At 36.6% G+C, this 21,520-nt stretch overlaps 1 protein-coding gene across 3 annotated transcripts in view; it reads right to left on the bottom strand.

The window, feature by feature from the left end:
• The window catches only part of GRID2 (glutamate ionotropic receptor delta type subunit 2), a 698,274-nt gene that overhangs the window by 127,213 nt on the left and 549,541 nt on the right, over window positions 1-21,520 (bottom strand). For all 3 annotated transcript variants that reach the window (XR_005564017.1, XM_027731749.2, XM_039382594.1), the window contains exons 9-10: window positions 16,355-16,456; window positions 2,733-2,930 (exon numbers count right to left, since the gene is read on the bottom strand). Coding sequence is in view for 2 of the 3 variants with exons in the window: in XM_027731749.2 (XP_027587550.1) it covers window positions 2,733-2,930; window positions 16,355-16,456 (300 nt within the window). In the remaining variant the exon portion in view is untranslated. The remainder of the gene's footprint in view (window positions 1-2,732; window positions 2,931-16,354; window positions 16,457-21,520) is intronic.

Below are 21,520 nucleotides of genomic sequence, written 5' to 3'. Positions count from 1 at the left end.
GCTGCAAACAAGTTCAGCCCAGGACTGCTCTCACTGACACCAGAGACTGCTGCATGCTGAAGATGGTTAATGCAAACAGTATATATGGACCTTGAACACAGAAATCATATGCTTGTTACAGAAATTGCTATTTCATATGGCACATCTTCTGTAGTGGCCACAGACACCTTTCTCAATGAGATGCTCTCTACAATTGCCCTCTACAAGTACCTGAAAGGAGATTGTAGTAAGGTAGGGGTCAATCTCTTCTCTAAAGTAACAAGCAATAGGACAAGAGGAAATGGCCTCAAGCTGTGCTAGGTTTAGATTGGGTTTTAGGAAAACTATTCATTGAAGAGGTGAGCAAACATTGGAACAGGCTACTCAGGGAAGTGGTTGAGTCACCCTCCCTGAAGGTATTTAAAAGGCAAGTAGATGTGGCACTTCGGGACATGATTTTGGAATGGACTTGGCAATGCTGGGTTAACAGTGGGACTGGATGACCTTAAAGGACTTTTCTGATCTGAATGGTTCTATGATTCTATGCACACAAAAAGAGAAGGCAGCTATTTGCCATTACCTTGAGTGAGATTTGTCTTTTGTAGAACTCATTTCTGGCTGACACACTAACTAAAGAGCACTCCCACCATTTCTGGAATTTCTCTACTTGTTGGCCAGACTATCTTGGTTGGGAAAACAAGGAAACACTGTGTTTCAAACAGGTTAGACCTTTCACTTAAAACTATTCTCTGCTCTTTTGCTTCCCCTTATAAAGTTGCCAAGCAGATAGATATTTGAGTTCTGGGAGCAGAACTCGTTTCACAGTAAATAAGAAAGCCGCCTTTAAAGAACAGCTTGCACTTGGTAAGGGGTAGACATACACTGGCTGCTCGCCCAGAGGTTGTCTTTTGCCTTTAGAGGGACAGAGAATGGGAGAGAAGGACACAGTGAACTTTACTGTTAATTAATTCTCTAAGTGTAAGGAAGATGAAAAATGATACAATGACATAGTGCTGGGAAAACACAGTTTTTGAATTCCAAATGCAGTTCCATTAACTCTTCATACTTTGTAACCATACAGAAAGATTTCATGTTCATTAAGACTCATTTACAGAAAAATCAGACCAGATTACAGATTATAGCAAAATCAGACCAGACTGGTCAATCTGTTGCACTCATGACACTGATTTACAGATCTGGGTGGTTGCCACCATAAGCAAGCTACTAGCATTATTTGAATCCCTACCTACCAAGGGGACAAGAATGCCATACATATTTTTCCAGTCAGCCGTTTCAGTTGTTATGAGTTTTGCCTTGTCAATCATTCATTGCAAATAAATAAAAAAAAATTCTAGGTCCACTTTCCTTTCCAGAGCCATCTAGGACTAAGATGCCTCTTAGCTTGTAGACTCATACAGTGATCTGCTGAGTACTGTAGAGAGTAGAGTGTAGTATAACATCAGATTTAGGAGCAGAAAAAATGGTTAAAAATAAATCAGTGGGTCATTGTGATCTTACATCTCCTAATTAGATGAGGGATTTTTAGTTGTAAAGTTTAGAAGATGAAGGAAAATACACTTTTCTAAGTGCTTCCAGCTTACCATCTACACAATTCCACAATTCCACCTTCCAGCTTCATAAGAATATAAGGAGATGGCAAAGGAAGTTTATTACTACAATGTAGATATATGAAATGTGCCATGGGTAAAGATTCCTGCTGCTCAGGAAGGCAGAATAGGTTAAACTTATCACAGATTTTTAACCCATGGGGATAAAACTTTTTTTTTCTTTTTTTTTTTTTTCTTTTTTTTAATTTTCTTTTCTAGCATTTTGCTGACTTTCAGCTGGGTCCTGTATCTGACCGTTTTGCTCCTTACTGTTTGCTGTGCTTATCAATTAAATTCCGCCTGCAGGTTTGTAAAAACACTTCTATAACCAATGTGTAAATTATTTACATGAATATCTACTGCAGTTATTTAAAGAATCAAAACAAATGTAGGTCTCTATAGCTGTAAAAGCTGCCTCTCCAGGTTAACTAAGAGCAAATAAAATACATATACTCATGGTACAAATGAGGCACCAGCAGAATAGAGTCTGCCTAACTTTTTCTCTCTCAATGGGAGAAACTGCAAGCAGATAGGATGTGAGGAGTGGGAAAAAAAAAAAGAAAAACACTGCATATGAATTTGATTTAATTTATTTATGACCTAATATTGAACATTTAATGTAAAATTAAGTAGACTAAATGGTTTATTAATGACAGAAGAGAGAATATATTACTCTTGATTCAAACATCTACATAATCTGTTATTATGTATCAATAAAACATTTTATGTTGATTATGTACTTTATGCATTCATCACCCCAACATTTTTCTAAGTGCTATACATTATTTATGTAATGTATTGCTAGTTACTGCAACACCAATTCTTCCTCTTTTGAACAGCCTCTTCAGCTCATTTGTGTTAGGTCTTGCCAAATTAATTAGGATGCTGCGCATCCCATTATTTGACTGCATTTAGAATTTACTTTGGTTGGAAAAAAGAGATTGCCTTGATTCTTATACAGTTACTAGCAAGTGCTATTTACAGCTTTTTCTTTACTGCTCAGTGCACACTGTGAAATGCTGGCAACATGCAATGTACAAAATGCTATCAATGACTCAGCTATCAATGGCTGATAGAAACACAATATACCCTGTCTTGCTTAGCTTTATCACATGACCTTACTTAGTAAGTTATTAATAACCTTACCTTAAATACCAGTTCTCCTATCAGTCCGTTCCATGACCCATCATCCTGAGGACTCCCATATTTGTGATCCGGTGCAACATAAATTTCATACTTAAAGCCGAGGTAAGTAGCCAAGGCTTCCAACACATCTATTGAGAAGCCCTGATACTTCTTGGGTTTTCCCAGAACATTTTCAGACACCATGACAAAAGGCTCTTCCTAAACAGAAAACAAAGTTGGAAACTGTTAATAGAGCAATTACATGCCACATTTGAGTGCTAAGGGTTTTTTTAAACTAAGGGAGGAACTATTCAAATATCATTTATACAAAACTTTCCTACAACACATTGTTAGCAGTGCTGCTCGCATTTTGTGAAATGTTATTTTGTTATGGTTGTACTTCAACAGAGAAATTTTATTCTCTATTATGTATTTCAGAAGTAAATCTTCTGCTGTAACTTTACAACTGAAATGCTCTTTTGTAATGCCTTCTGACCACACTTACGGTTGGCAGCACAGACATACACTCAATATTGGGCCATAAATATGGAGAATTCTATAGTGCTGCCATCTTCCACTGGCTGGGCAAACACTGTATGTAGCACAACCATTCATTCATGTTGTAAGGAACAAAAAACACGGCAAAAAGGAAATACAGAAGGACATTGCTCTTTTCCTCTACTGTAATCTGAATCTGAATCTAAGCCAGTTGACTTTAAACAGTTCTACCCAAAGAGAATCCATTTGATTAGTTTAGGGACAATCAATTATGGGAGCCAAGTTTGTCTATAAGAATGATTGGTGAATATTTATCCGAGAGGTTACCATAATAAAGGATACAAATAGATACTGAAAGCTGTAATTCGTTGGTCAGATTTCCAAACAACCTGCTTTTCTTTTTCTTTTCCTCAAGATCTGTAATACTTTCTCTATTTTGTTGTTAATATTTATCATAAAATTTCCACCACTCTGTTATTTTTTCTATTGCATAATTATCCCTAGACACTCTTCTTCACTTCGTTTTAAAATGATACACAAAAAGAGATCATATTTCTAAGCACAAAAACATAAATTTGCCATGGGTGAATTTCACTTCTCTTTGGTCTTTATTTTCTCTGAAAACACATCTGATCAAAGTAGAGCAAAAGTATTAAATCTTCCCCAAAAGCATGAAGGCACCATAACACTTTGGTGGTTTTTTTTTAAATATGCTTCATTTCATCCTTTCAGTTCTTTACATGGTGTTGTAATTTTGTATGAGTTTATCAGAAACATCTATTCTGAGGTGAAAAAGGTTAGTTCTGACTTGTCATGGCTTGGCCAAGACAAGTACATGAAACTACTCCTTGACCACTTTATTCTAGTCTGCAAACCCCACAAACACACAGAAGTAAACAGATTTGATTTTTTTGCAGTATTTGCGGCCCAAACTTTAATTGCATCTCAAGTGGCATTTTTGTTGGTGTTTAAATTATTTATTTCTTTATTACTCTATTAATCATCTCTGTCGAAGACTTTGAAGCCAAAGTACTTTTCACAAATTTTTCACTAATACTACACCTCACTAATATTTTCAGTTTGTTGGAATGTCCTTCTATATGAACAGGTATCACTGAATTGCAGGCAGGATGTTCTCAGAATAAGACTGTACTGGAAGGATGTTCTTTTTTGACTGCAGGAAATCCAGAAAAAAAAGCAACCCCAAACAAACCCCAAACCAACCAACGAACCCCCGCCTCTGACCAAAAAAAAAACCAAAAAAACCCCAAAAAACCCAAACAAAAAACCAGAAGGCGTGACTGTCTCAAGTTATTATTTCCTAGTTGTCAGATAGAATTGCTTTCTTTCATATTATCCAAGATCATTGAAATTGACTGAAAATGAAGGAGAGCAAATTTTTCCAGTGCCCAGGTTCTAGGAACATCGAAGGAATTGAAACGAAGTTGATGAAACCTTCTCCTAAATGAAAAGACTGAGTGAATTCAGCTTTGCTGATCACCTGAATGAGATATTCCATAAATACAGACTCCAAATTACTGGAAAGAAATGTTTCTGCAAAAAATAAATATGGCAGTTTATCAATCTAAACACACTATGCACAAAATTCTGAAGATTTGTATACAAAGGATGTTTTAGAAGTTGATAATTTTCATATTAGAAAGGATTAATTTCTATCACTTCTGCGTTATTTAGAAAATAGTTGCTCATAAACTGATTTTCTGTTCAGTTAGTTAAAAAGCAATTGCTCATTTAACTGATGTAAAACACTGTTTAAAATGCAGTTTGCCACAACTAATAGTCTTTTATTAAGCTATGTAATATTGTTTGCTGTTGAGAGATTTACCAAAAAAACCTCAATGTCCAGTGTTCTATATATAATGAAATATAGTCAATCAACTTGATGCAAAGCAACTAACTTTCCAATTTCTGTTGAAGCTTGGAGCAGAAAACTATTTAATCATATTCCAAACAAAACAAAACCAATCTACTGCTATGATTTCTTTTTGTGTGTGTGTGTAATTGTTTATATTTCTCAGAAGGCATCAAAAGACGACAAAAATATTTGTCTTGATTTTTCCCCCCATAAATGTTACAGGCTGAAACTATGCCAGTTGTCCTATTTTTTGCACTGGAAGGGTACTATGGGAGCTCCTACAGTTTTGCAAGATGGATGATCTGCCTCACTGGACCCCATAGGCATCTGATATATTTAGGGGGTGGTTTTGTATCCAACATCAATGGAGATCCTTTAAGAGAGGAGCTACTTTCATTCAACTTCACCTCCAATATGCCTCCTTGTCAACTGAACACAGCACTACTAGGCCCACGGTAAGTGCTCCTTCTCAAAATAGCTCCACAGTTATCACTGTCTGGTTTGTTTTTGGGATGTAAAGCTGTGCTGCCCTGACACGAAGGAGGATGGGTTTAAGACTCGATAGGTTTTACACAGTATTGTGGGTCAACCCTCGTGGACAGCTAAGCACCACACAGGCAATACTACCTTCAGCAAAATGCAAGTCAGCGGGAAACAGGTAAAGTTTATATTGGGTGAAGCTGTGCCTATTGCCTTTTACAGCTGTAAGAGGACAAAGTTGGGTTTCAGAGGCGATTGTCCCCCCGAGCAAGAGAAACTGCAAAATGCTAGCAGACTAGCACATTTTAGGAAGGCTAAAGGCAGACCCAAGACTACGGTAACATGACATAAAAAAGGGAAAATGTTGGGAAAGATCACATGATAGTACAAGTAATTTGGAGAAGCAGCCCAAAAAAATGTTTGTCTCCGTTCATTTGCTTATTCTTACACGTTTTAAGGAAGAAGTCATACATTAAGACTGACATAGGTTAACAACATGCTACATATTAAAACTGTATATAATTTAACATCCTCCTCCCATGTGAGCGACTAATTACCTTTTTAGGCAATAGTTCAGGTGATGCTTGGCTCTTTTATTCAAGTAATTCTACTACTCAGCCATTACAAACACTCAGTTTTTGTCAGGTGAGCTGGTCCAGACAGATGTCAGAGCCAGGACAAGTGCTGGAGTAAGACTGCAAAAGCAGAAGTAAGGGAAGCACAAATAATATACCCTTTATGATATTGAGAATGATTAAGCAGCTCAGGCATCTTACCCAAACCTATTTTCAGATATTCAACACAACATTATTTGAGCACATTTCACAGATTAGGGTTTATAACTGAACTACTTGTTGAGTCAGAAGAGTTATCACCACCATTTTCTACCTGCAGAACTGCAATGCACAGATTTCGTGACTTGCAGAGCTGAAAGTGACCTGATGGGTCAGGGACAAATGCTTTAACCATAGACTGTTTTCCCTCTATCTTATTTTAATTCATTAAAACATTTGTTCTTACATATGTATCTATGTTCTGGTGAACCATGAGTGTAAGAGCAGGAAAAACAATAGTGGAAAGCATGAAGAAGAAAGAACAAAGGAAGGGGGGATCCAAAAACGAGGTGTCTAGGCCCAGGGAGAGAAAAGTCTTACTCTTGAAAGGACTTCTTGCCAGGGTAAAACTGCAAGTGGACAACAGAGATTTTAGGGTGCCCTAGTCCAGGGAGAAATGATAGCAGGGAAACATAGGCACAAGAAGGAAGGTCACACGTCCAAACTCCAGCCCTCAACCCCTGTCCTGAACTTCACATAGTGGGAAGTAAGTGATAGAGAATTTATTTTGTTTTATTTTAAATGTATCAGTGGAAATCAGAGATTGATAGTACAGAGCTTGGAGCAGTCTAGATTCAAGATAAGTAGAAGGAAATTCTGCACTTCATTGCTTTTTCCAACAAGATAAAGGGCTAACAGTTTTGCCTACTCAGGACTTAGGTTCTGGTGCATATACAAATGAAGTAATTCAAGGTTTGCTAGTGCTTCAAGAATCTAAGATTAGGAGTACAAAATATAGTTTTTATTTAGTCTGATGAAATTCTCAGACATACCAATAATTTGGATAAAATAGCTGATCTGCAGTAATCTTTTTATATCCTTTACTAGACCACCTAATAAAGTTAAAAATAAGAAAGAACAGAAAAGCTTTTGGGCAGACAAGACCTTCATGTTTGAAAACAGACAGAGCAATACTGAAGCTAAATAGCAGAAAAGAACAATTAGGCTGAGTTTAACTTAGTTATGTTAATTAATTAGACAATCAAAGAGAAACATTTGTTTGTAGTTGTGCTACAGATGTGGATGATAAAGTCAAGCAATAAATTCAGGCCTCAGAGGTGGCAGTGAGGGAGAACAAGAGAATGATTGCTTTTCAGGAGTTCAGGGACAACTTACATGTAGGGTAAATTATATCCCTAAGTCCAGTGTCTCTATTTGGGATGATAAAGTCAATAGAATAGTGACTTTAAATTCCAAGCTTTAATAGTAATCTTTTAATTCCTCAATGAAAATCAGGTTTAGGAGGTTCAGTGTTTTTGTATAGATTCTCTCTTTTTTGACAATTACAGAAAACTTTTTTTAAAGAACAGAAAAAGCACCACTCAGACCTTAAACACAGCACCCTTGCTGAATATGTGAGAGGAACAAAAAGTTAAATTCAGTGGCCTGTTTACAACGAAGTGGTTGTCTTAGCCCAACTGTTAATGATTTTATGTTTACGCCACTTCATTAGGAGAGTACTGAATGGACACCAAGGCAGATTTCTCTGCAATTATGAGGGTGGATTCCATGGCTTTAAGTCGATACTTACTTCAGGATAGAAATTATATGAAGCTAGGACACACTGCTGTGTTGTACTCATTTATGAGGGTCTTATACTTGCTCTAAATATAAAAATGCTAAAAAAAATGCTAGAATGTACTTTACAAATGGAAAAGCAAAAGTAAAACAGAATGTTTTGAATTATTTTCCTGCTCAGCTGTATTCTCTCTGTCCCTTAGCACAGACAGAAAAACTTCCTAGCCAGAAGGCTTTACAGAAAATATTAAGTGAAGAAAAAATTACTTGCATTTGAGATCAGAGGAACTGATCGCTGCTGAGATTTACAACACAAATTGGAACCTTATATGCTTCTACTGTGTTTGGAAAAATACCATGTTCAGTTTGGGCCTCCCACATCAAGAAAGACATTGAGGTGCTGGAGCGTGTCCAGAAAAGGGCAACAGAGCTGGTGAAGGGTCTGGAGCACGAGTCCTGTGAGGAGCAGCTGAGGGAGCTGGGGTTGTTCAGCCTGGAGAAAAGGAGGCTCAGGGGGACATTATCACTCTCTACAATGATCTGAAAGGAGGTTGTGGCAAGGTGAGCATCAGCCTCTTCTGCCAAGAAACAAGAGGAAATGGCCTCAAATTGTACCAGGAGCAGATTGCATTGGATATCAGGAAAAATTTCTCCACTGAAAGGGTTGTCAAACATTGGAACAGGCTGCCCAGGGAAATGGTTGAGTCACCATCACTCAACCATTTAAAAGACATGTAGATGTGGCACGTCAGGACTTGGTTTAGCAGAGGACTTGGCAGTACTGGGTTAATGGTTGGGCCTGATGAACTCAGAGGTCTTTTTCAACATAAATGATTCTATGATTCTATGAAGAGAGTTTTGAAATTGGGTAATTATAGAGGTGGTTAGAATTCATAAAGCATATGAAAATGACCTCTGTGTCTACTCATCAGAAATTTCTGCACACACTGGAATATTGACTTTAATATTGACACTCTGTATTCATTAAATAGGATTCTGCATTCATTAAATTTTCCATTTTTCTCTACTGAAAATAGAGAGAGAGAAAAAAAACAGAAACAAGAAACGAAGCTCACTTGTGGGCAAGATTGTCAATCTGAGCTTGACACTGACTCTAGAAACAGTGGACAGGCAGACTAAATGATTTACATAGCCCAAGCAGAGCTTTGGCAATCTCAGGAAGTAAATAGTCATTGTGACACTTTAAAAATTCCTATTACCTGCAAAGGCTAAGAAACTGCTCCTAAAACTGAAATTCACTCTTATTACTAGATATCTCAACTCTCTTCCAATGGCTGCTAGATGACTAAGCACAGTCATTATAACCAACAAGAAGTCTCATAAACCATAACCAAAACATTTTCAAGAACAGGATGCTATTGTCATGGTGTTAGCTTTAATCTCCTTTTCCTTGACTTACAAAATAATTACACCTCCCTCCTTTTAAATATTAGCTATTTCGCATTTCCTTACCCAAAAGATTTCAGTGAACTATGCAGCCCCAAATACTTAATTTCCTCAAGTGCTTTATTGACCACTGTGTTGGGGATTTTCTTTGGATAAGAACAGCCCAGCAGCTTGTTATTTTTTAATTGAACAGCAATGTACATAACTTCATGTTAGAATCAATGACCAAAATTTAATTAAAACATTCCACTCTCTCATTACAGAAATTCTCCCACTAGCAAGTTATATAAGTTGCTGCAAAACACAACACAACCTCCTGTCCTTAATGACACTAAAGCAAAGATGAAGGTTTCAAATCTAAAAAATCTTGCATAATTAAATACTACTCATTCAATATACTGTTGTGTCAATGGGCTGTGTAACAGTATTGGCACCGAAAATCACTGTTCTCAGATCCTGTGCTTTTCAAACTGATTAGAAAGCCAGTTGTACTAACAGAAAAGTTGCTTTGTCTGCAGCAAGAAGCTAGTTCACATCCCAGAAACTGAATACAATATTGAGGGTATTTTACATGTGGCCTTTATCTACCAGTATTCTTATGCACATGCATCACCTGTCACTTTTTTGATGATAGTTTTAAGGTCATCTTCAACAAGACATGAAGTTTGTTCTTTCAGTGGCAATACTGAAAGAACAAACAGTAGCTTTTTCTCCTGAATGAAATGGTAGTTTCTGACTTTGTTATGCTCTTTAGTTTAGAGTTATTTAGAAGAAACAAACAAAAAATGTTAGCCCCTCATTCCCAATTCCTCCTATTGCCCTGCAATGGGAATAAGACATCTTTCCAAGCGATCTATGGCAATGGTCTATTAAGATGCTGCCAAGCTTTGTGTATTGATTTTAATTCGCAATAACTTAATTCAGGTAATAGCTCTTTCTGAACCATGATAATTATATGATAGGAATATGGATTGAGATTGGAATTGATTGGAGTGTTTTAGAGTATGTCTGAACAGAACAATGGTAGCTTTAATGTAGCTAGTTCAGGTACTTGAATTAACAAGAGTGTAGTATGGGTATATTAACCTGCTGGGAGCTGCATTATACCTCTGCCAGCAGCCTTGTAAGAGGTCCTGTTCATAAGGAACTCTGTCATGCAGTTCACCTCCTTTTCTATCTTGCATAGTATGGAAGGATAATTACAATCAGAGTAAGAACCTCTTTCTTTTTAAAAGTCAGATTTCCTGTGTGTTCTGTGAACTATATGAATTGGAGTACAAATATGCCCAGAGCAGAAGGGTAAGGGTCAGTGAGAAGATAAGAGCTAAGGAGCCCTGAGAGGTAGCCCTTGACATATAGATGAATTAAAAACTCGTCCTACCAGGTTTTGCATTGCACCTACCTTGCTGTCAAGCTGTGTCCCCAGCCAGGTCCCAAAACACTTGAATTGCTTGATATTCACTTCATCTAGTACATAGTACCTGCTACTTTAAAAAAATGGATTGCACATAAACCAGCTATTAAAAAAGGCCTGTGCCCAGTCAAGAGCAATTTAAATTTGGCCCTTGTAGGTGTAGTGGGGGGAAGAGTTGTAGAAAGACAGGCTCTGTCTCTATCAAGAAATATTAGTTTCTGCTGCTATAGTAATGATTTCAATTATAACTATTTTGAGGAAATCTCATCATAGTACAGTACCACTTGAGAAAAAAAAAGTAAGTATTTTCCAAGAGAAACCCAAATTCAGATGTTTGCGGAGAAAAACTGAAAGGGAGTACTACAGGGGGAGGAGGCTACCCACACCAAATTTCTGGCAAAGCAAGGAATACCTAATCAAGGCACATATTGCCCTGATAGGTCCTTGTGCACCAGTTAGGGTGCTCAGCTATCAACACTGAACAGTTACAAGGGAACAGCTTAAATGGCTCCTGTCCTCATTTTTTACTTAGTAAAGTAACCTTAAACAGTGGTGGTAACCCTCAGAAGAGAAGTAGGGCAGATGGCTGAGAATAGGATGCAATTCAGGAATCTTATTTTTTTCTATCTCTATTTATGGGTCATCATTTTCAGTCCAAGGAAGAAATGCACAAATTCCACTCCTCTCTGCTTCCTTGTTTTAATACTGTCACTTTCTCTGCAATGATAAAACAAACTTTTTAGGAGGGCCTTTTTGCACTAGGACAAGAGGTAGGGTTTTAAACCAAAAGAAGGTAGATTCAGACCAGATATAAGTAAGAAATATTTTATAATGAAGGTGGTGAAACACTGGAACAGGTTGCCCAGAGAGGTGGTGGATGCCCCATCCCTGGAAACATTCAAGACCAGGTCGGATGGAGCTCTGAGAAACTTGACCTATTTGAAGATTCCCCTGCTCATTGCAGAGAGATTGGACTAGATGGCCTTTAAAGGTCCCTCCCAACCCAAACTGTTCTATGAGTCTATATTTCTATTCCATATTAAAGGCTCAATTTTTTTCATTAAGCACCCAAGTATATTAAATACATTGATGTGCATGTAACATTGGCAGGCTGTCTGCATATATGGAGGGGGAGAGTATGGCCAAGCATTTTTGAAATGTTTTAACTATAGCACATATGGTATATACTAAATATAAAAAATACATTGCTAAGTTATAGTATATAGGAATTTTATGGCAGACTCCAGATACAATAAACTACATCATGCGGCTTTTCTGACATTCAAACTCCAGTGCATAAATCAAAAAAACGATTTATCCCTTTCAGGTAAATGAGTGAAATATGTATGCACAAAACACATACCACATACCACAACTGATGAAGACAGCCAGGTAATGTTTCTTAACCTTACCACCTCCTGAGGCATTTCTGCTGCCATAAGAAAGTCACTGTGGGGCACTATAGTCCAATATACCAATAAGGATGATAACACAGAGCAATATATAATTTAATTAAAATTATTTTTCTTAAAAGATTATAGGCACTGGTTCAGAGAAAGCACAGCCTGATGGGATGAAAAAGTCTTTACAGAAGTCTACACCATTCAGTTGTGAAAATGGGGAATGGGATCAGGACTACATGAGAAAAGTGATCACCAAAAAAAAGGGAGAAAGTAGAAGAGGTATATCTATATTCTACACTATTATAAAATATTTATTCAATATTTTATGAGGTATCCTGCACATAATCTTTGCTGCAGTTGATCTTTATTTTAAAGTCATTCACTGATGTTTTAGTCCTGCCATTTTTTATCCTTTATCACTTTTTGACTGTTTGTTCCTCTGTATATGCTTACATTGTCTTTTTTCGTCTTTCTTATGCCTGTCCTTTTCCCAATCACCCTGAAAGCTACTCCAGCTTCTTTTTTTTATTTTATTTAAACCAGAGTTGGAAGTCAAATCCCAAAACAATTTCAGCTTTTAAAACCAGGCCTCAGTTTCATAGCTTACTTTTCATCTTCTCTCTGAGTGGTAAGTTCAATAGAAAAAGGTACAGAAGATGCACACCGCCTGCCAGCTCATGTCCCTAAAGACATTGTCTGCTTTCAAGTTTCTTTTTTCCTAATCTGGGCAACAAATGCTCACGAATTTAATGCCAACTACTGAGAATTGAACTAGTCCACATATGATAACATTTTCCATGGTGCAAATGATGGTGGTTTTTGTTTCTTTTGGTTTTCTTTTTGCTATGCTTATCTACCCTTTTGCCAGTCCTCTCACTACCTCATGTCTCACAGCGCCCACCTGGAGTCAAAGGTACCAAAATGCAGCTTCATGCAAGCAACCTATAGGTAATAACTCTCAACAAATAGTGAATAGGGATGTACGGCGAAGAATAATTCAGCATGGTTTGCTATTATCTTTCTTTCCTTCACACTATCTGTGTTTTTAGAACCCTCTAGATATAAAAATACATTCCTGGTTGGGAGCTGTATCAAATTTTCATGTAAAGTCACAAATATCTTTTGCACCATTAGGATATTATACTGTATGCCTTTTCAGAAAAGGCTCTGTACTTTTCAGTCAAGGTGTTAATGCTTTAAAATGGGTCAAACTTTTGCTGTTTTTGAACAACAGGGGCTTTTTTAGAAACATGATTTTGCAAATACCTGCTGGTCTATTCATTGTCAAACAGGACAAATCTCATTCCATTTCTAATGGTTTATCATTCATATGAATAATTCATTAATTGTCACAGCTAGTAAAAGGATATTATGAGAATATCTGCTGTATTCTAGGTGTCTTTCAATAAAAGTGAACAGCTGAAAAAGAGGAAGATAAACTGAAATTACCAAAATGGATATATAGCTAAATTTTTTCTGGGAAATTGTTCATTCAAGACACTCTGAATTTGTTTGGAACTATTATGCTGACCTTTGATTGAGCTACTTTTCAGAAACTCAGATTACATTTCAGAAATTCACCAGCAAGTCACTTGAACTCAAGAGCAACTTGTCAAACAGAAAGTTCAAACTTCAGCTGCATGTGTGGAAGCAGTCCAAGACAGAGACATCTGATATTTAAGTAAGACAAAATAAACCTTTTCTAGAAGTGTGGAAAGTGCAATACTAATCCAACTCGGATTCAAATGTTGAATCACATGTACACAAACATGACTATAGTTCCCCTCAGAATAAACCACACAGAAATATTTTTATTACTATTTATGCAGACTCATATTAACTGCAGAGGAGTCAGGATTCCTTGCTGAATTAAACCAGATGATTTCCAATTTGGGGCCATACTGTATTCTGTCATATTCACAAATAGATTATGTTTTGGATCTGCAGATATGTAGCCCATAATTACTAAATTTATCTAGGGAGATGGATGCGGATGATGGGAATTGTTCAGCACTTGCTTATTGAAAGACTGTTTTGGGAAATTAGTCACAATCATTTATCATTTTCAGATTCCAGAATGTTTCATTTCATAGTGAGTATAATGCAGTATAAACCCAGGTGCTGCAATTTGCTATCCTCTCAAATTCTACCACAATTTTTAGAACAAGTCCTTCTCAACCTGAAGGCATAACAAAATGAAATTGGAAAAAAAGGGTTGCTATCCAGAAAGACATGAGAGATTTGAAGTGTTAACAAAAAAAATAACAAATTATTTTTAAGTTCTCAAATCTCAACGAAAAAGAAACCTATGGATATTCAAAGGTATTATCTGATTTTAACACAAGCCTTCCTGTTTCTCCAGATCAAAATCATACTGTTAGAAACTGGCAGAATTAATAACAATAACTAATCATTCATAGTCTGTATAGATTCTTGTAATAGAAATATATTGACTTAATTGAAGAACTGGGAGAAAGATGAAAAAGAAAGCATAATAAAGATAAACAGTAAAATAAAGTTAACTGGTGAAATCCCTCCTGCACTCATGTCAAAGGCAAAATCACACATCTTCATCACACAGGTAAAATATAAATCTTCAGTTTTGTCCAGTTTTGTCCTATCCAGCACATATAAAACTAGTGAGGAGACTGAACTGCCATGTGCTCTGTGTTGAAATTAAAATGTTTGTCTTTATTATTAACATTAATATTTACTATATTAATACAGTATATTATTATTTATTATCCTATCAGCATAACTAATTACTTTTTTCTATCTTTGCAAGTTGCTAAATATTCATGCTATAATGACTTGAAAGAAGAATGCTCTCTGGCAACTAACTAAAATAACGGGATAAATCAGTAAGAGTGGAGAGAGAGGGAAGAAAAAGAACCAAAAAAATTCCAAGATCCTAATTTGAATTTATTTTTCTATGCAACATCCGCAGATCATTTTTGTCAACAGTACATAATTATACTGAATCAATTAATATAAGTATCACGCAAAACAAAGACCAGCCACTGCCCCCATGATAGTATTTTGATGAACATGCAATGTTCACCTCTTACTACTTTTTCTGTGCATTCATCCCTCTTATTCGGTTGGTTTTTTGTTGTTGTGGTTTGGTTTGGTGTTGTTTTGGGGTTTTTGGAGTTTTTTGTTTATTTGTTTGTTTGGCTGGTTTGTTTTGTCTTGGAGATATTATCACAGGAAGTTCTTTAGTATACTAAATGCCATAAACAGACTAGGCACCCTGACAGATAATAGCTTTTAAAGGCCCATAAAATAACTGGAGTGGTACAAAACTGCTCTGGTAGTTTCACTTTCCATCCCTGACTGAGCCTCTTCCTTCACTGTGAATTGTCAGCAATGCAAACTGTGAAAACTCGTCTTGTCCTTTAAAAGCAAGCGGTCAGGCCCTCAGACACTGAACTGGAACTTAAAAACAGGAGCAGATAGTATCAAAAGGGAAATAACTCAATATAACCTTTACAGTTCTGCAGCCCTGAGTCAAATTTTATTTGGGTATTGTTCTAAAGAGAGATAAAAATGTCTCATATTAATTCCTTCTTTTTTGTTTGTTATGTTTTTCCACTCTAGCAACTCCTCGAGCAACCAAAGTTTATGGCAGGGAATACACTGGCCTCATGACATGAAGTGCTTTCCTCTTCTGGCAGACATTGTCTGTTCAGTTTTAAACCAAAAACTTTACTGCAGCTGCTAAATGCAGGATGTCCACAAAGGGGATGAACCTGGCTGAAGAAAAGCCAGGAGGAGACAGTAGATGTTTTACCAAACTTATGTTACTCACCTTAATTTGACCTTGAATATTTTCCAAGTGCAACAACTTGTTTCATACTGTACTCAGTTTGGCAAGGTAATTGGAATGGAATCATTTAGAGTTTCAGCTGGGTAACTTTAGCTAACAGGGCAGCTGAAGTTGCCCTTTATCAGTTCATACATTTGTGTTAACTAATTTAGAATGTATTTGTGGAAGAAACGGGTTCTAATGTGTTTGATTCACTCTGAAATGAGCTGTACTGAAAAAAAATTTTATTTTGTGGAAAATGCTCCATTGTTCCGGTATTGATAAGCTTAAGTGGGACACTCCAACACCAACTAATTTCTTGGTAGAATGGTGTACTTAATAAAAAGATGAGGCAAGAGGAAGAAAATACATTCTTGCTAGTGCAGAAAGCTGAGGATCTGCTTACCAGCACTGTCACCACACGCAGAACCACTCCTCGCATGTTATTCTCCAACTTTCTGTCTGTTAGTGACCCATTCAGACCAGTGACAGGATTCCAGCAGCCGAGCTAAAAGAGAAAACATAAATAATTTCCTCATTGCCCATAAAAGTTTGCTAATCATTCCTCTTAGTTGGCTTTAAGCAGAAACATGTGTAATAAACAGAACCACCCTCTGGAATCAAGGGGATGGAAAACAGGGAAGGGTTTGTGGGCAGATTAATCTTTAAATTGAAAATTAAGCAATTAGAGATATCAGTTTGCACTTTTAAATACCAGTGTGCAATGGATGACAGTATCCAGGATTTGGGGTTATATGCATTGCTTTAGAAGAGCTCAGGAAGGACTTCTGCATTACTGAAAAACATTTAAAAAGTACTATGGCTGTAACAATACTTCTACCTTACTTTCAGTTATACATTAATGAAAGAAATAATAGCTACCATAATTTTAGCATGCTGTCAGCTTCAGCCCATCTTTCCTAGTGGAACTCTGACAGAAGGAATTACACTAGTTTTAATTAAAGCTTATACTACTACTAATTGCTAATGAAACAGCGGTGATTTAAATCCAGGTTAAAAACCACATTTAAAGATGACTGAAAGATCATCGGATAAGCACATCACAATATTGAGAAAGAAATGCAATAGATAGTGCAGAAAAGAAATTCAGCTATGGCATTGTTTGCATTGGTGTTACAGTATTTCTTGGTCTTCTGTCAATGGAAGCTTTTGCTCAGGAATCTCTTTAACTAACTGTCTTTCAATCTGAGCTTAGTAGATAGTGACTAGTAATTTAGCTTTTCTGAAAATATAACTTGCCTACATTTTTATATGTTGGTAGATGCTTATCTTGGGTACAGAGAAACAAATCCATCAATCACATATCCCTTAGCATCACATACAAACATAACCAGTTTTGGTTTTGAAATTCATTACCCCACTCAGCTGGCCTGTACAATTACCAGTGTTAAATCCAAAAACCAAAAGAAAGACAATGACTGACTTCAGAGGACTTTGAAGCAGAGTCTTAATTATGGCCAGTGCCTGTGTAAAGCTGTTACACAGCCAAAGAAACAGACACCTGCAAGTACAAGTTCTTGCTCTGAATTGCCTTCTCCATGGACCTTGCATGAAGTCTTTCCAGGGATGCTCATCCTCTGACTCAGTAGCTACCCTGAGCCTCTAAACCCAGGTGGTTTTCATGTCCCTATTTAAAGGAGCAAAAGGTCGTGCTCCCTCTGAAAAACCAAGACTGACATCAGCAGGTTCCTGCTGGGTCCAGTGGCCTCTACTAAGACTACTCTCTTGGAGAATTCAAAACTGTAAAACACCTAAAACATTTATGCAATTTGACACAGAGTCACAGAAATGGCAATCTCAAACCATCTGAAAGGGTCTGTAAAGAAGGGGACTACCTTTGCCGACTGTGCTAGAACAGAAATTTACAGAAATCATTATTTTCAGTTCTTCATGTGAAAACTCTCTCTATATGTGTTTCACAGACCTTTCAAAGTGAAACAGAAGACAAGGAACAAACTTTAAGTAAACATATTTAACAATTTCATAAATGGATAATTTGAAATATTTGTTTTCTTCAGTACAGCCATTACTTTAGAGCAACTTCCAAATTTTTTGATTTCAATATATTCATATAAATTCTTTGAAGATACCTCCTTAAGAAATGAGTGTCTCAAAAAGTATAGAACACAAGTTTTCTGCAATGATATAGAAGTTAGGTTTGACTCAATGATCTCAAGGGTCTTTTCCAATTTAAATGATTCCATAATTCTATGTAACCCAGAAGAAGATGGCCTTAAAACAATGAAGTAATTTCTCTCTGCCATTTTCAGAAGCACTCAGAGCTGTCCTAATTCTTGCCATTTTGAAGACAAGGTTATACTACAGTCAGAGAATGAGCAAGGATAATGATGAGTAATAACTGAATCAAGGATCTACTGGATTCAGAAAACCATCAGAAATCATTGAAAGCAGCGACAGGATACAAGGAGGAATAAAAGTATGAGGCATCATATTAATTACTCATCTTTCCAATACCTATTTCTAAATAAAAGAACAAATAATCACTTCTTGGTTTCCTCACTTCATGTTCCTATCTGATCACAAAGACCATCAACAAATCACACTAGCCATCTCTGCTTCCTCTGTACCTCCATGGTGTATCTGCTCACACATGTTCACAGTGGTATGGATGGACTGCTGACATGTTCCAGGTCCTCATCACTCCTCTGGCAGAGCAACACCTTGAGATGAATAACCTAATTGCTGAAGTGTATTACCTGTAATAATGCAGTGAAATGTAGCAAATGTACTTGAAGTATGTGCACTGTACACTGTATGTGATGAACCACTGCCGTCCTATAAAGCAAAGCATTTGACAGTCTATGCTTTCCATACTGAAAATATTGGAAACAGCATTCAAGTTCAGAAGAAAACTGCATTAAATTAATTTGGCGATTGTCATTCTTAGTCACACAAAGAAACTAATTAGAGCTTAGATCCAATTAGCATATCCAAATGTGCTGGATGTATAATTACTGCAGAAATGGTGCTGCTTTTGCCAGAATTAAAACCCTAGGAAGTTACTGAAGAGCCTTTGTATGCTTTTGAGGTTAAAGTCCATTTTTAATTATGTACATTATTGTGCACGTATTTATATAATTAAATTTTTAGCCTGACCCATTCTACCTTTTTAAGGATAAAAAACCCCACCAACATAAGTGATTCCTGGAAATTCAGCATAGCACTGATTTTCCTTTAAAAAGGCACTTTTTACTTTCAATTATTGTTCATTTAATTTTCCATTCAATTGTTCCTTTACGCAGCACAGTCATGGCAAAGACAAATGTGCAGTGTCTTGCCAACAAAGTTGAAATTGATTTTGAGTGAGAGCTGCTTACTGTTATTGGGAGAAAACAAATCAACATTTATTGATGACAATTTGAGCTTGTCATTGCAGCATGGAGCAAATGTAACTATTGCTGAAGCAGCGAGATGGGGGTGATATGAAGCTATCTCTTCAGCTTTATGTCTCACTTAACTGCTTCTGCAAAACATTTGCTGCTTTTGCATTTACTTCCTTTTTCTTTTGTCCAAATAGATAGTTCAAATGAGAGAACAGATCAGACACTAACAGAATCTCACATTAACTCTGGTGGATTTCTGTCGATTGGTGATGGGAACTCTCTATTGGGCCCTGTGCTTGTCATCTTTATACCATATGAACTTTGTCATTTATAGTGATTTGTACTTCTGTTGTCGTTTCTTTTATTTATTCTAATGACAACTTTCATTCTGCTAGATTTGATATAATATGATGAAGATGGAAAAGTTGTCAGTCTTCTATTTCCTTTGATATCTAATTTACGATCTCTTTCTGGTCGTCCCACCTCCCAGCTGGTTATCCCCATTGTCATCATTATTGGAATGGGCTTTGCTCTCCTGTTTTGCTGGCGGAGCCGAAAATTTACCTCTCTTCTTTATTAGAAATTTTTGCCCATATAAACAATGCATTAAGGAAGTTCTTCAATTTGTATATCAATATTAAAATAGGAAAAATCTATTTCATGTGTATTTGTAATTTCCAGGCATTGATTTATAGGGAACTTGGAACGCTAAAATCTATATTGCCTTTACGACAGAGCTTACAGCCAGTTTTTCTCCCCTACTTCCTATGAAATCAGTGAACTCTGAAGAATAATTGAGAGCTTTTCCTTTCATTTCTGGCAGACTAAAAAGTAGATTAAAACTGTGTCAATTAATCAAGAAAAATAAATTGGACTGGTATGATCACAGTTGAGGACAATCACAGAAAATAAGTAAAACCCAAATACTGATAAAAATGCATAACTTAAGTGCTTGTCACTACATCAAAGCATAGAGTGTTCTGTTACTTCAATTAATACAAGAAATATACAGGAACTGGTTCATCCAACATTGCAGTACAACCACCTCTGAACTCAGACTGCATCACAGCAATACTACTAACAGTCAAGAGCAGAAAACACTCTAGAGAAGCTGCAGTGGAAATCTGAAAGATAAAACAATGTTACATCTGCAATTGAAATCTATAAGGATACCGGGATTAGTGACTCCTTTTTCCTTTATTTCCCTGGTATTTAAAGAAACAAAACAAACAAACAAATAAAACCCAAAAGAACAATATCTTGGGTTTAGTATGGACAGCCTGACAAAACATTTCCAGTGGAAATGCCCACCACAGAGCACTGTTGAGGAGCTGTTCCATTAACAGCTTGTAGAGAGCTGGGTATTCACAGAAATACCAGTCTCCTTGCCACATATTCTTCACAAACTCCTTCCTCAATTTTCACCCAGGTCCAATCTGCTTTAAGAACTGACTTTTACCAAGATGTGACTTCAACAGAAGAAATGTGCGTCAATAATCCCCTTTTCCATCCCAAAGCATAATAATTCACACAAATGAAAAAGACACCACAAAGCTGTCATGAAACAGCACTCAGCTAGAAGATTCTGAATTCCCAGGGGTATTGGGAAGACTCAAAATAGGATGCACACACAAAAAAAAAAGATTAAAAAAAAAGGGTTTAGACAAACTTCAAGCAGGACAACATAGAAATTGTTTTGCAAAGAGTATTTCTGATGCGTTTTGTCAGCTGTTGTTTAATAGGACCAAAAGTAACTGGGAAATCAGAGACTAAATCCTATTGATGACAGACTATGTCCTACAGAAGAAACACTGTAAAAGAGACCATTCAGTGATCAATCTGATACTATCAGTTATGTAAAATTTAGTCAGACACTCTGTCACCTGGCTAAAAAGTCCTTTCAGTTCAGCTCTCTAGCCAGCAAACAACAGTTGGTCAACCAAATCTGGCAAAAATTCTGATGGCCAGAGATTTACTAAGGGTCTTTGCACCCTTGGACTTGATTAAAGAATCAAGGATCAGTTTTGTTCTTCACACCGATTTCCTAATACAATGGGTTAGCAAGAAAGCTTTCTGTGTTTAACTGCTACCTTCATTGGAGCCTAGGTAATAGTAAGCAAATAATAAGGTGTTAAAATCAATAGAAAATACTGTGTTCAACAAATTGGATAATGTATAGCAGCACTTGTTTCTCCTACATTCTTTGT

The sequence above is a fragment of the Pipra filicauda genome, unplaced genomic scaffold (genome assembly GCF_003945595.2).
Source record: "Pipra filicauda isolate LSUMZ 115617 unplaced genomic scaffold, ASM394559v2 scaffold111_size4109106_pilon, whole genome shotgun sequence".
Lineage (NCBI taxonomy): Eukaryota > Metazoa > Chordata > Aves > Passeriformes > Pipridae > Pipra > Pipra filicauda.
This window is presented reverse-complemented; position numbering and strand designations above follow the sequence as displayed.